The sequence below is a fragment of the Pinus tabuliformis genome, chromosome X (genome assembly GCF_031772625.1).
Source record: "Pinus tabuliformis cultivar Carrire ecotype Pingquan chromosome X, CPIR1, whole genome shotgun sequence".
Taxonomy (NCBI): Eukaryota; Viridiplantae; Streptophyta; class Pinopsida; order Pinales; family Pinaceae; genus Pinus; species Pinus tabuliformis.
The window spans coordinates 1,599,969,776-1,599,994,362 of NC_142308.1; the positions used below are offsets into that span (position 1 = coordinate 1,599,969,776).

General features: G+C 33.7%; 1 protein-coding gene across 1 annotated transcript in view; it reads left to right on the forward strand.

Moving 5' to 3' along the window:
• The first annotated feature begins 529 nt into the window (after positions 1 to 529).
• Positions 530 to 24,587, forward strand: part of LOC149146152 (small ribosomal subunit protein uS9m-like) — a 50,464-nt gene continuing 26,406 nt past the window's right edge. The window contains exons 1-2 of the mRNA XM_089452684.1: positions 530 to 542; positions 631 to 689. Of these exons, the coding sequence (XP_089308810.1) occupies positions 530 to 542; positions 631 to 689 (72 nt within the window). The remainder of the gene's footprint in view (positions 543 to 630; positions 690 to 24,587) is intronic.

A 24,587-nucleotide genomic window follows, 5' to 3' on the forward strand; every position in this document is an offset into this window, starting at 1 on the left:
ATAAAATATATTTCGTATTTAATTTAATATAAAAATTGAACCATACATATTTTTTTATATTTAATTCAATTTAATATTATAAATTTAAAACATATACTTAAAATATAATTAATTATTATTAACTTGACAAATCAAAATTAATATTATTTTAATTAAATAATAATAATAATAAAATTACACCTAATTTTATAATCTTATATAAACTAATATTACAAATTACAAAATATAAATGAATCCTTATTCCTCAACCATGACCCTTGCTTTATATTAAAAACAAAATCCAAATTATAATGACAATGGCAACTCATAAGCTAATCCCTTACGACCCTTGATGTCTTTCTTTATTGGGTCCAATGAACATTATCTCGACTTTTAATTTATGATATCTAAACTTTTTGGACATTAAATTTAATTGTTTTGCCCATTAAAATTGCGTTGTGTAAGCGATTTTTAAATTAGCATTAATTAAAAGATTCTAGCAATAATTAAATGGAAGCAGCAATGCATTAGATTCTCTTCGTACGGTATCATGGACATTCGAGGTAACATGATTTCCTTGTGCAGTGCAACCCTTAAGGGTTAAATTAAAGATATTTGATGTTAATATTTAAATAACTGTTTTTTTTATAGGTGGAAATAGTTATCACAATTTAGTTGTTAAATTAGTGATGAAGTTGTTATTTATTCTTGTAAGAGGTCATCACTTTTATTCACTTTTGTAAGATATGAGTGAAAGGTTTTCTCTGGTAAGAGGTCAAGGTCTTGGGCTTTTAACTTGTTTTCTTAAATAAGAGAGGAATACGAGCTCTTAGTCAAGCAAAAGCAATTTTAGGACATATTTGTCACTTGTTTTCTTAAATAAGAGAGGAAGACGAGCTCTTAGCCAACCAAAAGCAGTTTTAGGACATATTTGTCACTTGTTTTCTTAAATAAGAGAGGAAGACGAGCTCTTAGCCAACCAAAAGCAGTTTTAGGACATACTAATCAGACTTAAATAACTAATTTATAACATATATTTAATAATAAAAAAATAAATAATTCAAATTATAAAAAAACTTAAGGATGGAAATTTCTTTTAGAATTTACAAACTTTAGGAAATTATATTTTTATAAATATATTCAAATTTATAATAATTTTATATAAAATTTTGACTTTTTAAGTAAAATAATTTTATACTATAAAATTAGGCTGAAAAAATTTAAGAGAAAAAATGAAAATTAACTAATATTTCTAAAGAAAATTAACCCAATTCAAATTAATTTTAATTTTTTAAATAAAATAATTTTATATTATAAAATTGGACTGAAAATTTTTAAGAGAAAAAATGAAAATTAACCAATCTTTTTAAAAAAATTTAACCCAATTCAAATTCTAATCGCATTACATTAAGATGGAAAAAATTAGCCCATTTACAATTCTAAATCCACTGGCATTATGCACGTGACGTGCATGATATGACGGCTGGGGCGGATGGCTTTCCCACCCCCCAGCTGGAATCGATTCCTGTGGCGGTGTTTCCTCGAGGCCCCCACGATTTGGTCATCTGCTGGCTTCGGCCATATGAACGATATTTGTAACGGCTATGCCGTAAAGAATTTTGCTGGCTTCGGCCATCTGATGATTTTCTCCCTGAAAAAAAAAAATCTACCGGCATTACATTCTTCTTCAGTAAATGTAAAAGGAACACATTGGAAAAATCGTCAACCATGATTGCAGAAAATAAAAAAATACAACTTATGGCCGACCATCTGAAAGCCAGAGAGTTTATAAATATCGAAATCCAGTATGATTATTCAAACGAAGACCAGCTTTCAGTGCATATATATAGTAAACTGGGCATATTTATATATAGTGTAACCAGCTTTCAGTGCATATATATATAGTAAACGGGGCATATATATATATAGTGTAACCAGCTTTCAGTGCATATATATATAGTAAACTGGGCATATATATATAGTGTAACCAGCTTTCAGTGCATATATATATATATATAGTAAACTGGGCATATATATATATAGTGTAATCTTTATTATATATTTGATAGTAAACTGTGCATATATATATATATAGCGTAATCTTTATTATATATTTGAAACACACGTCCACCATCGAGCTTCTTCTGCATAACTTCAAGCCGCTGATAATTGATATTGATATTGCCACATGAGAGCACTCATGACTCTACTCAATATCTTTTGTTATTTTTATTGTTTAAACAGATGCCATGAAACACTCACAAATATAAATAGTTACAGCCATTCATCTGCAACTTATTTATTAATAGTTACAGCCATTCATCTGCAACATTATTCAATGCACCTGTCTTTTCGGTAACACTCGTCTCAATGTTTGGCAGTGCGAGCATTTCTCACGTTTGGCAGTGCAACATAATATGTTAGTCCAGCACGCCATGATCCTCAGTGAACTTATTGCAGTGTTATGATGCAATTGTGTGATAGATCCACAATGATATATATATGTCAACTTAGTGCATCTTTGTAAGTCCATTGATCTTTAACTTGTCCAAGGGTTAAAATATTGTTGTTTTTATAATGTGATAGCTTCTTGAATTTTACAACAAGTTTTACCACCAGTGTAGCTTTTTCTTTATTTTGTAGTATTTGGGGTACCCACTTGCACTATTTTAACTCATTAAATATCATAAATTTTCTTGGATACCTCACACACAAAAAACGGAAATTGCATTAATGGCACCTGCTTACTCTTACTTTGAATAATTAAGTCTATTGATAGTCTATTTGAGTAATTATTATATGATGCCATAGACTTCATTCCTTCTTGATAGATGATTCCTCATAGTGAGAAGCATCCCTTGGGTTGGATTTCTCCTTCACTAAAATGAGGGAAGTGATTATAAAGGTAACCATGGTAACACTTCCATGTTACACTTGCCTTAGCCCTTGTAAAAGGATTTGCACTAAGGTGGGATAACAAGACTATGGGCCAAATAAATTTCCTCTTAATGTTCAACCTCTTAACCAACTTAGGGAAATCACAAAATCAAATAAATCTTGTCAATAATGAGGTATTTGATGGTAAGGAGGGAATGCTTTTTATACCCAATACAAAATATTTTTAAAATGGGTGAATTCCCGCTTTTAGAATAAAGTAAAGTTCAAATGTCAAGATAATACAACACTTATCCCACAAGTAACAACAATCACCTCACCATCATCTTTTGCTACATTTTGACATTGTCATGCTTGTTTTCCTTAGGATGCATATCCTTTTTTCTATTTCTTGCTTGAAAAAAAAAAAAAAAAACTTTACTAAAGGAGTAGATTACATTACTTTCTCCAAAGTGGGCTAATGAAGCCATCAACATTGGTGAAATCTAATGGATCTTAAAACAAAAATCCCAAAGATTCCATCAATCAATTATGAATCCATTAACATTTGTGAAATCAATTTGGTGTTAAAATAATAAATCCTAAAAATTATGTTGATTGTTAATGAACATCAATCATTGAGTCTCCAAAATATATTCTAAGTATCAAAATCAGAATTTCAATAGTTGATGTTGATGGATTGTTCACCATATTACAAATAGGACACCTTAGCTATTCATTTGATCAATTATATTTAGTCTCGCCCATTGATTCTACGAGATGGACCTTGCCTAGCTAAGCTTAATACAATCCATGGCATTAACCATATAGAAAATTTCTTCATGGAATTTGGCCACATCATTATCCATGTCACCAATATGTATATTCAACATCATCATTTGTATGGTCAAAAAAATTTCACCGATCCATGTTTTCGACAATCATGGTTTTTCTAAGTTTACATTACCTAATCCTCATAAAATATATTGAAGCCCTATAAACTAGAAGTGCTCATCACCCATGGAGAAGAATTTTTTGATAAATTGGGGCAATAATTTTGGTAATTTTTAGTGCATGGTTTTTATCTTTAGCATTTTTGTGGCACATGGTAGCTTAGCCCATGGTTTTTTTGTTTTGATTAAAGAACTATAGTTGGATTCTAATCTAAAGAAATTGGATTGTTGGTTTATGGATGCCATGGTGTGTGTGTGTATTGTATTATATTATAATATTGTAACAAAAATTATATTGAAATCTTTTTGGATTTCCTTGTTTTGGTTTCCAAGGAAAACTGTTTGTATTAATTTGTGTGTTTTCCATTGCATATTTTTAATTTTATTAAAAATATGTTTGCAACAATTAATTATATAAGGCTAAAACCTACATTTGTTATTGGAGTAGTTTTTCCTTCAAAGGGACACTTTTGTGGCTAAGGGGTTTTGCTCAAGCCAGTGGTAGACCATGTTACAGTGGGAGATATGTGGAATTTATTCTTGTGGTGAAATAAAATGGTGAGTATTTCAAATATAGACATTAAGAAATTCAATGGGAAGAGTTTTGAGTTGTGGAAGCTCAAAATGGAAAATAAGTTGTTGGACAAAGATCATGGATCACTGTGGATCTAGGCACTATATCAACAGGGATTTTGACAAAATACTAGGCCGAGTTGGATCAAAAGAAAAAGAGCACAATATAATTATGTCTCTTAGATTCAACATTATTGAATCATGAAGGCACTCTAGAACAAGTTAGGGACTTTGTATTTCTTAGTCTATGGTGACCAAATAATTCGTACAGAAAATGTTACATAACTAATGGATGAAGGATGGAGACTTGGTGACAAAACATATAAACATCTTCAATATTGTGGTAAGGAAAATATTATCCTTTGATATTAATATTTTAGATGAAGATAAGTGTACCATTTTGTTGTGTTCTTTATCAAATTCGTTGGATATTTTGGTTGTTTCCATAGGTAGTAAATTTGCAACTACTTTTATTTTCGACAATATAGTCTTATCCTTTTTATTAGAGGAAATGAGATAGAAAAATATTGAAAGTCAGAATACATATGTATTGTCTATAAAAGGATGCTCCCATAGTAGAAATAAAAATAAGTCCTCAAGTGGGAGAAGGATAAATCTAGATGAAGATCTGAATCTCTAGTAAAATTTGTAAAGGTATGTTGGAGATGCAAAAAAGAAGCGAATTACAAGAAAGATTGAAAATCCAAAATTGCTGAGATAGGGAAGGGATCTAATGACCCTCCTTCTATAGAAACAAAAACCTTATTAAATGAAGGAGGTGATATTTTCTTGGCTTCTTCAAGTAGATATGTATATCATAAGGAATGGATAGTCAACTTAGGGGCATCCTTTCATATGACTTGTCATAGGGAATGGTCTTTCAAGTATCAAAGATATGATGGTGGTGATGTTTTTCTAAGAGATAAAATTGATATCTAGTACCATAGGATAATGGGAATTCAAGTAAAATTTCATGGGTTGAAGGATTAGAACACCCCTTAATGTTCTGCACATCCCAAGATTAACTAGAAATTTGATTTCTATAAGAAAGATAAGTGATGAAAGTTTTAAAATAGTGTTTGAAAATGATATTTGCATGATGGTTTGAAGAGAAATTGTATTGCTAAGAGAAATTTGGATTGGGACATTGTATAAGCTATTAAGAAGCACCATTAGCGATGGGTTCAATAATTATGTTGTTCTTGAGAGTGGAGCCAAAGAAGGAAAAATGCCTATAGTCTCTAGAGAAAACAATATGTTGTAGCAGCAAACACAAGGACATATCAGATAGAAGGGCCTTCAAGTACTACATGATAATTTTATGGTAGAAGGTATGTATAATTTCTCTTTGGGTTTTGATTTTTATGAACACTGTTTATAGGGGGAGAAAATTATGTAAGATTCTCCTCTCGTGCTATGAGGTGAAAGGGAATATTACAATTGGTGTACATTGATGTGTTTGGACCTATGTTAGTTCCATCACTAGGTAAATGTGTGTACCATGTATCATTTATAGACTATTTCTTGAGGATACATGGTTTATTTCCTCAAGAAGAAATTCAAAGTCTTTGAAAAATTTAATTATTTTAAGGCTCTTATGGAAAGTCAAACAAAGAAGAATTAAGGTGTTGAGGATAGATAATGGTGGATAACTATGCAAAAATAAATTCAAAGAATTCTATAAGCAGTGTAGTATAGGAAGGCAAAATATTTCTCCATTCACACAACGACAGAATGAGTTGCAGAACAAATGAATATGACATTGATGGAGAAAGCTTAGCAGGGTTAGGTTAGGACAAGATTTATGAGAAGAGATTGTGCTTTTACCAATAATAAGAATCATTATTAGTGATGGCTGCAATTGTTTCGTTGTCCTAAGAGTGGAGAAGAGGGAAAGAATCATATAATATATGGAGAAAAAACTATGTTGTGACATCAAAGACTAGGACATATTGGAGAGAAGGGTCTTCAAGTACTACATGAACTAGTATGGTAGAAGTTATGTCTAATTCCTCCCTATATTTTTATTTCTATGAACATTGTTTTCATAGGAAGTGGAACTAGGAAAGATTGTCCTATGGAGCTATGAGTTCAAAGGGAATATTATAGTTAGTGCACAATGATGTGTTTGGACTTGTGTCAATTCCATCACTGTGTAAATCTATGTATTACGTCTCATTTATAGACTACTTCTTGAGGAATACATGGATTTATTTCTTTAGGAAGAAATTGAAAGTCTGAAAATTTTAAAGAGTTTAAGGCTCTTGTGGAAAGTCAAATAGAGAAGAAATTAATTTGTTGAGGACATATAATGGTGGATAGTATTGTGGGAATGAATTTGAATAATTTTGTAAGGAGTACGGTATAGCAAGGTAGAATATTACTTCATACATGCATCATATATCTTCCTGAGAGAGAGACGGCAACTACGGGGCCGGTCCCTCTTCCAGATTCATCAGTAGGGGGGGGCTGCTCTGGGAAGATATTCAGGCATTTATATTCATAATCCCCCTCTCGATCATCCCCCCCATTTACCTGGATCTGAAAAAGCCCCCTATTGACGGTGGGTGTTTACTGCTTGCCTACTTTGTGTTGTGCTTGGGGTTTAAAGCTTGACTCCTTGAAAAAGAATAGTTCCCCTGGACCCCTCTTTTCACTTGATAGAACCATCTACCCTTGAGGATGGCTAAAATTAGATTGAGTCTTACTGCTTGTCATGTTTGGGAGGAACAATGGAGTTGTATAACATATGAATCAGATTGTGATGGAGAAAGAAAGGAACATGCTCAGTGTTGCTATGTTAGGACAAGAATTATGGGCAAAGGTAGTGGATATTACACGTCACCTAGTAAAGAGATCACCCTCATCAATGTTGGATGACAAGAATCCATAGTAGGTATGAACCAGTAATAAACCTTCTCTTAAACATATCAAGGTTTTTGGATGTGATGCTTATGTGCATGTCCCAAAGGAGAATAGGAGTAAGTTATATAAGAAAGTTGAAAAGTGTATATTTATAGGATATAAAGATGGTCTAAAAGGCAGTGCATAATTGGGAAGTAGTATTTAGAGAATTCAAATATGTTTTCAAATAAGAAGCCCTATCAATGGAGAAACAACTAGAAAAAATAGAGTTTGAATTGAAGGATGATTAATCATTTTCTATAGAAGAATAGGAATAAGAAGAAGAATAACCACATAATTCAATGTTGAGGAGATTAGTTCTAGAAAAAGGGCAGTCATAAAACCCTACTCCACCTCATTTTCATTCAAATTTTTCTTTCTTTATTATTGATGATAATCCTAGAACTAGTAGGAATGCAGTGAATTTAGAGAATGTCAAACTGTGGAAAAATGCCATAGTTGAAGAAATGGTGATGTTAGACAAAAATGAGACTTAGGATCTAGTGGAGTTTCCAACTAGAAGAAATCACATTGGTAGAAAATGGGTAATTAAGAAGAACTTGAATGCAAAAGGAAAAGAGGATAAATATGGAGCTCGGTTAGTAGAAAAATTCGTTTCCAGGTAGAGGAAATTGACTTTGGTGAAATATTTCCACATGTTTCCAAGTAAACTTATTTTAGATTTCTTTTATTTTTTGTTATTGCTTTTGATTTTGAAATAGAACAGATGGATGTGAAGACAACATTCCTACATGGAGGTATGGAAGAACAAATCTACATGAAGAAAATAGAATTTTTTGTTCTTAAAAGAAAGAAATATTAGATATGTAGGTTGAAAAAGTCCCTATATAGGTTAACAAAATCACCAAAGATGTGGCATCAAAATTTTGATACTTATATATTAGGAATTAGCTTCACAAGGATTAAAGTGGGTCATTGTGTGTATTTCAAATTAGTTAGTGGTCATCTTATTTATTTGGTGTTGTATGTAGATGTTGTTGAATGGAAATGATAGGAAAGTTATCTAGGAAGTGAAAACATAGTTTTGTTCTAAATTTCACATGGAGGATCTTAGTTCTCCAAATTTCATTTTCATCATGGAAATTCAAAGAGATCACGAAAAGATAAAACTATGGTTAAATCAAAGGAAATATGTTGAGAAAATTTTGTAGAGTTTTAATATGTATGAATGCAAGTACATAAAGGTATGTTGGGAAAAATACTAGGGGGGGGTGTTGAATCAATATTTTAATTCACTTTAAAATTTTCATTTCATATTCTGATTTCTATATACTACTGTCATTCATGCAACCAACGTATGTATGTGACTTTAGTAAAGGAAAACAACATATATCCAATTAACTAAATTTTCATATATTTCATCATTTGTTCATCTTTAACCAGTGCATCATTACTTCATTATTCATTAATTAAATAGTAACCATGAGTAGTAAGAGAAAAATAAACCATCACACATAAGCAACATAACAACACATGAGAACACTAGGATTTTTAGGTGGAAACCCAATGTGGGACAAAACCACCATTGTCATCATATTTTTCTTCTTCTTTTATTGTTAAGAAAACTTCTTACAATCTTGTACTGGTATAGACTCTTACCATCATGCAGGAACCCACCTGCACGAGGCTACAACCTCCACTCATTCTCTAGCACCCACTAGAAGGGAGCTACAACCCCCTAATCTCGTTTATTGGCCCCTATCGGAAGGGAGCACCTACCCCCTAAATAAGTTTACTAGCTACCATTGGAAGGAAGCTTTGAATCTCTCATTGAAGTCTCCAACCTCAACACCTTTGTGGTTTACATTCCATAATATTTCATACTAGATCCACCTGACTCAAAACATCAAACCTGTAGGCCACCTTTCATCATATTTTCAGACTAGACCCAGACCCATCATTAAGTTCAATACTAAACTAAATATTGAATCTAAAGATAATCACTAAACCAACTGAATCACCATAATGTTAGCCGACCAATCATTGAATCTCAATCAACCATTTCAACTAGATCAAACCAATTCATAAAAAATATAGATCATACTAATGCACAACCAATCCAATCAACACTGCCAGATACAGATAGACATCACTAACATACATCATAAAATATAACATAACTCATCATCAAATAACACTGCAATATCTGATCAAATTTACTTCAAAATGTATACGTTATTGTTCTAAAGCACACTTGAATATATACGTGCTTCCTCTGCATCATACCTGCATACAGATCTCAAATCACTAACAACTAAACCTGAATCACTGTAATACTGAAACAACCACCGAACCATGCATGAACCAATCACAGATCACTAAACCAAATACAGATCACCACATTGTAGCATCATCACTAATCAACATTCCATTCCATAAAAAATTCAACCCAATCAATATTGTCAAATGTAGATTGTCATGATAGATACATCATCGAAAGACAACAACAAATAGAATCGAATTGATCAAATTTCATTAACAATCCATACTGCAAAACCCTACAATATATATGCGACTTCCATAAGACATATCGGCATATGTACGTTCTTACGATGGATAACACCCTTGTACATATCTCAACATAATGCAGACTTAATCTCTAAATATATATGCAACCCTATAAAAATGGATCTGCGTATGTTCATAGCTATTTCCAAACACACCTATTTACAGATCTTGAAATTTTGTTGCAAGCACAATTTCATTCTCTGCAACCTTTACTTTCAATGCTACAAACTCCTGAATAACAATATTACCATGATCACAGTGTCATCAATGTTAGCTACTTAGACATTTGCACCAAGTAAGTCAATCAAGCATATATGTCAACATACTTTAGATTTTTCAAATTTGAGTCTTCTCCTTGCTACCTGGTGCACACATGTTTCAGATCAGATCACATATGCACACATAACACCTTGATCTCCATCTCCTTATATAACTTTAACTTTAGCCAATACCTTAGGACAATCCCTTAGTAATGTCGTTAGTATTCTTTGAGGGGATCAAATAGTCATTGTCAATGCCATTACTATGGGCCAATACCATGGTAAAGACCCCTAGCATCCAAATTACCATGGTGCAGATTATGTACACGAATTTTCTTCACAATACCTACGTATGTGCGCGACCTTACTTCTCTGGAACTGCATATACTTTCTCAAAATTTAGCTTTACCATTCATTTGTCTCTAATCTTTCATTTCCCTGTCCATACCATTTGTAGCATCTATACCAGTATGCATAATCATCCTGATATCACAATGTTGACATCTTTATCAATTAGGTTTCTATCAAGGACAACACATTAGCCATAATGCCAACAATATCCCCCTTTGGACTTGATGGCAATCACTTTGTTGTTTGGTCATCACTTGTAAATACCTGCAAACACACCTGTAAATACCAAGTCTTCTCAACAAGCATTCTTCTCCAAACACCAAGATTCTCTCCCCCTTTGACATCAAGGGCAACAGGTTGATCAATTTTGAATGTAGGCTTCTCTCCCCCTTTGTAGAGAGGATTGATGTAGGTCCGATTTGTTGAATATGAAACTGCACATTGACCATGCTCCCCCTGAGCATATGTTGAACCTTCTGAAGATATTCGAGACTTGATGATTAACCAAAAAATGACCTTTCCTATCAACAATGACTCATTATTACATAAGATACCCATCATATTGGGTTTACATTTTTGACCCAAAGTTTACATCAATGTCCCAAAATGGGATGATATAACTTGATCCCAATAACCCATACATGATTGAATTTTACAATGATCTACAACATTGGTATTTTCATGAACTTTACATCAAGAGACATATGTGACATTTATAACCAAAACTAGGACCTCAACAATGACGTAGCAAGATCGTGATAGACATCAACAACCACCATATACCATATAGGAACCTGTAACATGAACATTTGATAGCAACAACATAGAAGAACCATTGAAGAAATATGAACATCCACATAATTAAGAAGTAATGTATGATAGATCAGTGTATCATTAAACTTGCTAATATCATCTACATGTGACCAAATGTGAAATTCTTTCAAGCATCACAAGCAACTGGAGTAGAATCACAAGATAGTGTGATCAGACTTTGTTAGGAACTCATTCTCTTGACCTTATGACATCAATGTCAACACACTCTCTCCATAAGTATGAAGAGTCACAATCATTAAGTAGCAATATCATACACCAAGAAATTCCCATATTCATTGTGTTTTGTTATCTTTTGGACGAGAAAAATACCTCACCTCTCAATATATTTATTATTATTATTTTAGTAATGGTCGATCATAAAATAAGTGACTCGTACTCTTTAAGGTAAGATGGAACAAATTTGCAAGATATCACATCCCAAAATATGTTTATTCATAAAACATGTGTGTTTGAAAATTTGAAAAAATTTACATAGTTATATTAAAAATATATTGAAGAAATTGTTGGAGAAGACCTAGTATGCCTTCTAAGTGACATCAGGAAGGATCTGCATGAGATCTCATAATAAACATTTTTCTTTTCCAATGTTATCATTGGACTTTTGTATTTAGTACTTAATGCATCCTCTTGTCTCATATAATTTAACAGTATCATTTGACATAGAGATAATGTTTATTTCATACAACCAAATATTTCTATAAATCAATTTTTTACTTGATAAAATGTCTATCATGTGTAACCATTAAATTTAAAATATTTATCCAAGAGATTTTGTTGCATTGCCTCGTGTTCCCGCTTGTCTGACATAAATTTGAAATACTTTCATTGTATGTTCCTAGTTATGTACTAACCTCTCCTTACGATAAAAGATATCATTGTGATCTTTTAAAGATAAAATTTCATTGCTCTTCATTCTATTATCTAACTCAACTATATTTGTGGATTTATGCCGAGCGTAATAAAATACTCCCATACTTAATGGACCGCTATCTCGTGGACTTAATGTTTCATTTTTGGAAGATGTGTGTGTGACGTTTTGCATAAGAGGTAGGTACTAAGCAACAATATTGCATATTACACTTATTTTTTTAGGTATAATAAAATATTACTTTCATAAATGTAAAGGTCTTTATTATTATTTTTTATTAAATATAAAGGTCTTTATTTTTCAAAGGTTTAACTCTTTTAATTATAATTTTAAAAGAGAGAGCACTCTTTCCACTCCATTTATGAAGGGGTGGTTATTATTATACTTTTAAAGGGTGGTGTTGTGTTAAGAGGGATAAATTCTCATTTTTTTTTGTAATATCCAACTTTAATTTCCATTGATATTCAAAAAGAAAAATTTACAATTGATGTGCATTGTCGCATATTGTTGAATTTGTAAACCAGAAAATCCATATCCACATATAACTGAGAGTAGTAGTTACCTCGACTATCAACAAAACCATAAGTACCGACCAGTAGAAGTAACGACCACACTAGGTTGACAATTGAAAAAAACATACATACTACTGAACTAGAAGAAAAACATAACAAGAAAGAACAAAAAAACATAATAGCCGAACACAAAAATCAGATAGTGGAAGAGCACCGAGAGAAATCATTCATCAAGGATGATCATTGGATGATCTAGAGACAAATTTCCACTGACCAGGTTGACTGGTGTGGCATCAATGATCGCTTCACCAATATGAGGTGTTGCGGAATTTGTATCTGAGTCTGAGTTGATGTAGCACTCAATTTTGTTCAGTTGAACCACGATGTCATCCATATCATATCTAATATCCCTCATTATACACTTGAGGTCTTCCTAATCCACAAACAACTTATAGTTATCAACCTACTTGTCTCGCAACACCATATGAAGAAAAAATGTCATCCATCTATGAGAGAATATTGAATGCAAGAAGTTGTTGTAGGCTCAAAATAATATTTTTGTATACGATACATTATTAAATATTGAATCCTATTGAACACTACCAAAATCAGAAATATTCCTGAGTAGTAGAACTTCTAGATATTTTTCAAATGGATCGATAAAGTATGGATGAACATTTAAAAGGTTTCTAGAAGTATTCTATTGCTGATGAGAATGAAATGGTGCACTCTCAAGTGCCATAGTTTGTGAAAAAATCATTTGAAAATAATACATGAATTGTCCAAACATGAATAAATAAAATTTCAAAATAAGATGTAGTCGATGTTCATGCTTGAAATTCTGGAATTGATTTTCATACAAGCTTACTAATAAGCTTGATGAGTGTTGAAAGTTTGAAAGCTCAAAATGTCAGTACAATGTGCTCAGAAGTTAAAAAATGAAATTCGAAAGAAAAACAAATTCAAACTGAGGGAACTGAAAATGAAGCAAAATACAATTTACATTAATGTTACAAATAATGGTACAACTTGGCTGTGACTCATTTGTAAAGATTCCTTGCCCACAATTATCAATAGAAATTATAAGGATAAACTCATTGTTTGCATTATTTTAGGGGAATGGGAAGATTTCAATCTTATGATCCAAAAAGGGTACTTCATCATTGTAGGAATAAAAAATTGGGATAGGTCCTTGAATACTAAAATTACTATGATGACTTCATGTTTGAAAATTAGAATGGATTGGAATAAATCCTTGATTAAAGTTCTCTTTATCTTCAAAAATAGATTCACCTAAGGAATCAGACAAAACCATCTCTGAAGAGAAAAGAGGTTGAGCATTTTCATTTTCCAAGTCATCATCATAAGTAACTTCATAAGTGTTATTTTCCTTTGAATTAAATAAATCAGAACCATGCAAGTAATTGAATACCAAATTAAGAGAATCTTCAAGATTATTGATTAAACTATTGATTAAATTTTCTCTACCAATATTAGAAATTAATAATTTATTATTAATATTAGTTCTTCTATTTTCTAAAATTAAATTTTTATTTAAAAGAACTAATGATTAATTATGAATTATATTATTGTTGCTAAAGATATCAGGGTAGAGAGAAAAATAGGAAGTTGAAGATATATACCTGAAGGTTTCTCTATGCATAGATGATTTCTGATTTTCCAAAATAGACAATTCAAATTCTTCGTGCATTTGATCAATCTATAAATTGTTGTTAAATTGCTCCATAATTTGAAATTTATTATCAGTAGATTGTAAATTAATTTTAGCAGTAGGTTGTGCGGTGCTGTCATTCCATGGTTAATTAAATTGATGCTCATAAAATTGTTGTTGATTGTTGCTAATAGACTATGCATCTTATTGAATTTCTAATTGATCAACATTATGTAAATTTGTAGTAGTTCTGGCATAATGATTATCATTTGTAATTTCAATTTGCAAAGAATCAAAGTTGTCATTTTGAGCAATTGAGTCATTATCAAAAAAAGATATACTTTCTGGTTCTTCATAGTTATCACAGGACAGAGCCACTAAATGTATGAACCATCCAATTAATTGGAATTGAGGAGGCAAATATTTGGACCCAAATTACATTAAAATTAATTTAAATCTAATATAAAACATATCCAAAGTCTCACCTTCCATCCTAGCCAATACTTTTAACTGATCATACACCTTTTCATAATCATATTCCTGAAATGCATGAAGGAAAATCTTTGAAAAATCATCTCAACTACATATAGATGCAATTGGAAGTGATAAGCACCAGTCTTTGTCTTTTCTTGTCAAAGTAATAGTGAAAATCCTACAAATAATATCTTCATCAATACTGAAATTATTGGAACTTAAAGTAAATTGAAGGAGATGATTAAAAGAAGATGTCTTACCATTATACTTTACCTGAGACAGGGTATGGACTAGACCGCCTTTGTCAGAGTGGTTTTTGGATGAGTTCCAATAAAGAAACTCCAAGGAGGTCTTTTACATGGAGCCATATTAATAAAATTATTTTTTAAAGCACAAAATCATCAGATATATAATTTTACTATGACCCTCCTTGTAGCACCAAAAATGTTGTCGACTTGAAATGTCCACGTCAACATTAGGGAAAGCCACTTGGTTGGGAACTTAAAGAAGCTCCTTTTCTATTTGGAATGGTGGTTCCAACTAGTTAAAGTAGGTCCAATTACCTTCTCTCTATCTCTACTGGCTTAAAGTATGTCATGTTCTTACTAATAGAGAAGAGACATCAAATTAACCCTCTTGTTGAGCTCAAGCAAGAAAGTGATTCTTAAGCTAATCTAAGGCTCAGCCAAGCCACAACTAAAGTTTGTCTCTTTGATAAGAGGATGCGAGAAATGTATAATTAAATCTAAATGCAAATTAATCCTAGAATCCAAGCAAAAGGAAAGAAAAACTATGCCTATCTTGATTAGGAAGATGTAGATATAACCCAACCAAGAGCAAAGTAATTAAATGATTGGGATTTCAACTTTCCTAGTTTTAGGTGAATATCTAGTTAATGAAATAGTTTACTAGCCAATATTATGATTACCAAAACATGTTATGTTTGCAGATAATTTAATAATGAATAATTGACTATCAAAACCAAGAAAAAGTTCTTATAATTTCAATAATAATTAAATCAAATTTTTATGACAAATTTCTAAGTAAATAGTTACTTAGAAAACTGATTTAAATATTTGAGCAAAGAGAAATTGATAACAGATCTATGTGACTATGAATTAGATAGCTAATCCAAAAGACATTTTTCCTCATATCAAACATGAATGCACAACATGAGAAAATTTACACAGATCCACTATTACATAAATGAAATTTGCAATTAAATAAAAGTATTCAAATTACAAACTAATGAAACTTCGTCTCTTACTCTGTTCCTTGAACTGACCTCCAACAATCTCTTTCAAATTAAACACCCTGCCATAAAAAAAAAAAAAAAAAAACTACAATAGTGTAAGCTTTGCCTATAATACAAAGTCCATATTTGAAAAACGATAAATCTCAATGATTCCCAAATCTAAGATTGATCCTTGCTACCTACAACATGAAACCCATATTAAAACAATGCTTTAGGAATTAGAAAATTTCAGAAGAGAGAAGCCTATAACTCATTCTACAAACCACTATTTATAATTACAAAAATGAATTCCAAATAGGAGAGTTGTTGAAGAACAAATCTGCTCCAACAATTTTCATTGGTCAAAATTATTTTCTTCTCGTGCTTGAGCAATTTCATTGATTCAAATCTTCTCTCTCTCATCTCCTCGAGTGTTATCCTGCAAAAAACCAATCAAAGTTAAATTAAAATGCAAATTAACATAAAAAAATACCAAATCTGGAAAAAAAAAAATATGTCCAATCAAAACTCAATTAAATAAATAAATAAAAGAAAATATGAGATTTCCATTGACCTTTGTAAATATCTTATTTGTCAAAGAGAACATAATCGAATGGATCTGCACTCAATGAAGGTTATGAGGAAATGAAAATGCAAAAAATTAAACTCAGAAAAATAATTTTGGTTACAAATTCAAAGATGAACACCATTTGCAAACTGTGTGCCAAATGAGAAGAAACAAGAACTGATGGAAAGCTAGCAGAAAGTTGAACTCAATGAAGTAATCAAAATAAAAATCCAACGAAAATGAAAAAATAGAAAAATTGTAGGACACCTAGAACCAAAAGAAAATATTAAAAAGGTGATTTAACCAAAAAAATTATAGATAGGGTCCCCATTATTTGAAATAAAAAAATAAAAAATCGGGGGGTTGAGTTTTCACTACAACAGAAGTATAATCAACGTTTTCTCCATTATCATGGGTTTGGTACCAACTCTGCTTTTTGTTCACAAGCCTCAGAATCTGAATGATATTTTCTTTCACCAAATTCTCTTGCCTCCAGGGATCTTATTTCCTATCAAACGTTTAAGGTAACAATATCATAAACATTTGTCAAAGACTCCCAAACAAATAGACGACGTCGTCTAGAGGAGAAATTTTCAAATGATCCTCCTCTTTTGCTAATGATTCGTTGTCACAGTGTCATCAAACAGAAGAACCTACAATAAAATTGGACCAACAAGACTCAAGACAGACCATAAGGGAATTTACGTAGGACAACATGGTTGGACCGAGACAAAAAACCCTCATTTCTCCAAATACTAGACACAAGTAGCGAGGATAAATATTCAGTGTAAACATCATGAACATACCTACAACCATGAGTATTCCAACCAAACATGAATCGAGACCAGGTACGACTAATAACCACAGAAAATTTCCCCTCTTTACACAATGCAAACACCCACCACTCAATTTGAAACTTCATAGTGTTAAAACCAAATCGAAAAAGAACCATTGTACCCTATGTTATCACCTAGAACTACAGTCACATGTATATAATTTTTGTCCAAAGTTCATTGTCAAAAATGGGTGTCAAATGGTTTTTGTCCTATGTTTCTTACTTAGGGGTCATGTTTCTAAAAGGTTTTGATGTGAATCATTCTCAAATACCGTTGGTCATCCTCCATCATGATTGTATAAGCCATGTCTTATCTTGTACATGTCACTGGTCCTTTCCGTATTTTCGCAGCGCAGTCTTATTGGTTGATTTTGCAGCGCAATGATGTTTTAGCCTTTTCGCAGCGCGTCAGTATCCAGCCATTTTGCAGCGCATTTTGCTAATTTATAACTATCTGCGCTACGAAATCGCAGTTTCGGGCATTTTGCAGCGCAGATTCCTAAAGGGTCACATCTGGGGATGAGTCATTGTCTTCGTCCAGTTATTGTCAGTTGGCGTACTTCCCAAACACTTATGAGCCATCACTCCACCAATAGATCCATAGGCATGCACATAAAAATCATTCTAACGGTTTTGTCATGCATGAATGTTTTATGATGTTTGTAAATGATGCATAAAGTGGCCAGCTTGTGTGATAAGATATTTGAATTGCAAATGAGCCCGAGTTCAAATGAAGCCGAGTTTCTTTTTCAAGCGAGCCTGCGTTTTAAAAAATTTGAATTTGCCATTTGAGTTGAAGCTGGTGGTGATTCTCTGTGCAAAAATTTCGAAAGCGGAATGGAGAGAAAGGAGCATCGGTCTGGAAGATGTCAGAGAACAGAGCCTGAAGGATTGGATCTTGCATTGAGAGACGAAGGGGTCAGGAAAGCTTTCAAGGATGCTGGCTGTTGGAATTTCTGTGAGAAGCTGCAGGGTGGCCATGCTGAGGTAACAAAAGAATTTGCCTTGAACTTTACAGGTTTAAATTCTAAAGTATCTATGTTAGAATTTCAAGTATCTCCAGAGGCAATTGCTAATGTAACTGAAATTCCAAGAGGAGGGCAGGAGTGGTTTAAGAACTTTAAATTTGATTTGAACCCCTGCAAAGAATTTCTTAAAGAGGCATATGTGAATGAGGATTTAACAAAGGCTGTGCCTAGGAGTTATGTTAAGGAGCACTATGCTCTGCTTCTTACATGTATTCAAAAGTATTTAACCTGTGAGGGTAGATATAACAAGGTTTACTCCTATCACTTTAAGTTGTTGTTGCATTTTACTGGTAAAGCCTCTATAGATATTCCATTTTACTTGTTTCGTAGTCTCAGCAAGATGTGTGATAAAGTTCAATTAAGGAAGGATGACTGTGAGACATCATTATTTCACCATGGTCTAGTCAAACTGTTAGTGCTGGATGGTCTTCATAAAATTGGCAGGGATTGGAATTCTTTCATCTATATGGCTGGTTTCCAGAGTAACACAGGCCTCACCCCACAGCCGGTTAGAGAAAGAGAAGAATCAGTGAAGGAACCTACAATAGCTGAGCTTAGAAAGGAGGCTAGGGATAAAAACAAAACCAAGTCTCAGTTGAACAAACCAGTAAAGCCCTTGGTTCTTAAAGAGCCACCTCAGCCATCATCAAAGGAAAAGGTTAAGCACAAGAAAGATGTACCTGGATCAAGTGGGTCTGAAAGAGTATCAAGAGTTAAAACAAGGAGTCAATTAAGCAAAGAGAAGGGCAAATCAGTAGCTGTAGAGGAAAGTCCAATATCAAAGGCCAGCTTAAGTGATTTGCTTGAGGCCATTGAGTTTGAGCAGGTAGAACCGGTGCATGTTGAACCCCTGCATATTGATTTAACTCAATCATCACCGGAGAGCACTAAGAAATCTAAAGCTTCGAAGAGACTAAGGTTTGATGAACCTAGTGAGGAGTTTATTTTCAAACCACGAAGGCCGGTTACAAGGAAACAAGTTAGCGAAGCTGAGAAAGTGCATAAAGGAGAGAAAGTTGTAAAGATGCCCAGAACAGAGGTAATTGAAGTATTGTCCAAAACAGTGGAGGCAGTCAAGCATAAAGACAAGAACAGAAAAGTTATTATTACCCAAGGAGGAAATGTGATAGCCATAAAGAATCAAGCGGGGACAGCAAAAGATGAAATTGTCAAAGCAAAGAATGTCATTAGAGAGCGTGCAGTCAGGTATGCCAACTATCGAAGAGCTGTGTTAAAAGGTAGTAAAAACCTAGTGAGTCAAGTGGATTCAGTGGCCGATGTGTATACATGGACAGTTCCAGCTATTAAACAAGCTAAATTCATTAGTAAAATGAACATGACTCTAAGAGCTGAAAACAAAGCCCTGAGGAGGGAGATTGCAAATTTAAAAGCACAGCTAGGCTTACTAGCTGCTCATTGATGGTGAGAGAGGTCATTTTCTAAATTTTGGCAAATTTTGTTAAAACTCCATTGTTTTGAAGACATATAGGTCTCTGCCACCTGTAAAGAAGATTTTAAAAATTAGAAGTTCAAGCAAAAAATTCCTCACTGCAAATACACTCTGTTTTAGCAAAAACAGCAGTTTCGTAGCGCGCTACGAAACTGCTGTAGGTGCTGTTTTTGGATGAAGACAAACAGTTTAATGGTAAGATCAGCAATTTTTTTAAGGAAACGCCTAAGGAACATAAGGGAGACCACATGAGGCTATCCTAGCCACTCAGATAATGACAAGTGTGCCTTTTTGTAAAGGTGAAATATTTTGTCTCAAGTTAAAACTTTTATAAAGGTACTTTATGACCAGTTAGGGTTTGGCAGAAATGGCATATGAGGAGTATTGTTTTGGTTTATACACATGTCCAACAACGAAGCCTCCAACACTTCTGAAATATGGTGATGCTCATTAATTTTGGGGTATTAAAGAGCTGGGAACATGGTGCTTAACTTTCGAAGGATGGTGGGAGACAAGGACCGGAAAAACAGGGGTTTGTTCTTATGATCAATGAACCATCAGCGCATTCAGTATCCAATGCTAACCTTGTTCATTGCATCCACTTCTCAGTTATCTCGGCCAAACTGAAAGGAGACAGGTGTCCAAGAGCAAAGAAGGATCATGATACGAGGAAGATAGAATTAGATATGCAGTTTAATTAGCACTCTTTGTAATTACAGTCATCATTTGATGTATTTAATGAATTAGTTAATTGATAGATAGGGGTAATTAGTAATAGTCTTCGAGCTCCCCTCATGCTGGAGGAGGAAGCTCATAGTGGTTAAGATTGTATCTCTATATATAGATCAGACTTTGATGTAATGGGGGTTGGATGTTTTGGAGAAGACTGTTTTTGGTTTATGTATAAACAAATTTTAGTAATGCAAATGACTGTGTTTTCTTCTCAGGATTCACAATGGATCTTCTTGTTCAAATGTGTGATGGTATTCTTTCTTTAAGGTTCTTTTACAGTTTGGTTAATGCATAATCACTCAGAACTCATGAATCATGCTCTGACTTCCTGTATGCCTTGGCAGACTGTGGTTTCAAAGTTATGTTTGAACATATAGATGTAAAGTGCCCTGATTTCTATGAAAAGATAGTGTTTTTGTTTGCTGAGATATGAGAGACTCCATAAGCCCAATGGGAATCAATTCAGTGTTTTCCAGCCAGCTTATTTTTCATGTGTCTTATAAGAGTTAGCCATCTTTTCTTGTCATTAGTCAATATTCATAATCTGTGAGAGAGCCCTCTCAGACTAAGGAGGCTAAGCCTTAGTCCAAAGCCTGGTTTGAAATAGTTACACAGAATCTTGCTGATTGGCAGCCTTCAGTGCTTGATTTTGTGATAACACCCTACATCAGCGACCAAGACTGGGCATTTAAAAGATAACCTGAAAGGTTCAAGGAACTGTAAATTGGCTGACGGAAGCACCACCACCAACTCGAAAGAAGGACGAGAGGATGAGTTATGCAGAAAGTAGACAAGATACATATGGTGGTTTCCCGTGACCCCACAATCATGTTTATAGAAATAATAGAGTGGAGAAAAGACAGAGTAGACTGACCAAAATAATCACCACCCTTAACTATATCCTTCAGCACAAGACGAACTAGAACGTATGACAGAATAACATGACTACATAACCCAAAATGACATCGTATGTAATTAAAATACCCACATTGACCACGTGACTACCCGAGACCTGGATATACCATGAAGTATATGCTCAAATCTGGATAGAGCGAGAAATTACAAAGGAAATGAACTTGATAGAATGGAACTCCATAAAATCCTTTAACATAGAAAACATCGTCTTCTCACACATTTCGAAGGGAATGGAGACAGCATATCGTCACCCTACATATAGTGGTACTCTTCGCAACTCCTCAACAATAATTAAACTTATATATGACTGAACCATGATGGCGATAGAGGCAAACTAGAAACTCTCCAGAAATCCTAGTCTTTAGATAGGTTCATTAGCATACCCTACAAGAGTTAGAAGTGTTTGGTACCACCCTTTAGATGCTAGTGCTCTCTGCCACCCTACGTGCTCAATAGGGTCTATATATGACCAATCCAACATAGCGATGTTGAACCATGCAACATAACAAAACATTTGACATTCCTTCATAATGTGTAACATTTTTAACCCCATCTTGTGCTTCTTTGATCTGAAACCAACCATAATTCATATATTATTAATGTCAATCAATCGCTTGTCAGGGAGAATCCTCCCTATCTCTAGTCTCCCACAAGTCTGCTCCTCCATGGCGGCTTCTAAAACCTCAACTCCTTGTTCAAACATGTTTGCATAGCCCACTAATGTGTACCATAATGTTGTGAAGTAAATGCCCCACATGAAATAGCATATGAAACCCATTCTAAATGTTATTTTCCTTCTCCACACGTCAAGGGTTTTGTGCCAAGTGGGTGGCTTAGAACACTCCCCCAGGGTCACCCCTACCTTGGCCAGCAAAACGCATCGCATCCTACTCATTTGATTTGTTTTGCCAATTCTTCTGAAAACATTTTCCCCCACGTCAATGATGGTTCACTGCCATTCGAACAACTCCATCAAGGATCAACTTGTCAATTCTTTTCCTATCATGTGCTACCTATTTTTGTGGTGCGGTAATGGGATCATGATGCATCCATATGCCCCATTTTTCCTCTAGAGCTACCTCAGTTCCGCTACTTCCCCATTTTACTAAAGCATCTGCTATCTAATTAGCTTCCTTCTTTGTGTGAATAGGGACAACATAATAAAAAAATTGTAGGAGATCCCTAATGTTGCTTGCTATCTCTTGTAAATTCCAACTAGAGATCACTTTTTCAGGTAGGTGACCCAAAAAAAATTGTGCACCATGTTAATGACAATTTGAGAGTCCCCATGAAGATGTAGTAGGAATATTCCTATTCTTACTATAATTTGGAGCCCTTTTTCTAGCACCGAGAACTCTACCACATTATTCATGGTTTCTCCACATAAACATGCATAAACATACAACAAATTCAATTTTGATAATCTCTCAATATCCTCTGATACCCATGACTCTAGGGTTTCCACGTGAGGCTCCATCAAAACTCAACATCACGAAAGATGGAGGGGGAGAGCTGCAGTAAAAATTTAAAAATCTGCCTTTGACTGTGGGTTTTGCGAGTGCAAAAACCCATAACTGCCTGGAGATGTAGTTTTTGCATAATAAGTGATAATTCATCATCCTATTTCCTTTCATTTTCATTTGTTGGATGCAGTGCCAAGGTTTCCCGAATATTTTATATTATTCATTCTTGAAACATATATGACAGTTGATTTTCCCATTCAAACACCCTCATATTCCTTTCCTTTCATAAATTCTAGAAAGAGAAAGCCATACATAGACGCCACACTGACATTACCCACGGATGCTTGAATTTATCACTAAACCAATCTAATAACCAAGTCTTAACGTCCACCACCTTTAGTGATTTTTGGTTAAGTAACACATAGGAAAAGTGCCATATTTCCTAAGAATAGGCACAAGATATGAGTAGGTGGGTAACATTCTCTTCTTCCTTTAAACAAAAAGGGCATCTTGATGCATCTAAAAATCCCTTCCTTTCCAGTCAATCCCATGTTAGCACCCGACTCGATGCTATCAGCCACATAAAGGTTGATGCTTTTGGCTAACCTCCTAAATCGCAAACATCCTCCCATAATTGACATTCCTCATTATTTTCTAGAGATGTTAAGTACGCTTCCTTTAAAGAGAATGTGCCAAATTGATGTTTTCCCCCACTTGAAGTTATCTACTTTATCATGACCTGAATGTTGGGTCCATTATTTGAACTCACAGAAGTTTCTATTTTCCACTAGAGGAGGGTTTTGCTGCAATGATTCTTCCTAGAAGAAGCTCGATTTACCATCACTTATTTCTCAGAATGAGATTCTTTTGACCTTTACCCTTGTCCCATAGGCCTAGTTCTAAATGTCAGAACCTTTTTGGAATGTCCATATTCATACTTTCCACATGAGAATTGGTTGACATATACTTCCTACTCCACACCCTCTTCCAAAATTGGGGACCACCCTGCACCCATGACCACCACAACTTCATTGCATTGGATTTACTAAAAAAATGGGGATCCCTTAGTCCCAAACCTCTGTACGACTTTGGTATTATCAGTGTGTAGATTTTTATTATAGATTCAAAAGCTCATGTGATATATTAAAACATAATACAAGAATCTACTCTACTCTTCATAGCAGAAACCAATAATAATCGATGAAAACAATAATAAGAAAGACGAAGAATATCAATGGACCATAACACAATATTTCTTTGGAGAAAGAAACTGCTCGAAACCCGACTATCTATATTGCATTAACCAGAAGATCTGAGAAGAAAATTCAATGCTTGTTCCTCTTGAACAAGTCATACACAAGTATAATATAACTCGTTGCCTCATAAGTTAGCTCAAGCCAACACTTAGCTAAATCTTCTCCCTATGGCTTAGCTAAATCTGCTCCCTATGGAGCCCCTACTTCCTTGCGCAATTCCTAATAGGAACAACCCATATTTAATTGGGAAATCCTTCTTCCGAAATTGTGCAATCCAAACTTAGGTCCTCAACTAATTGCATGCATGATATGTACAACTCAGA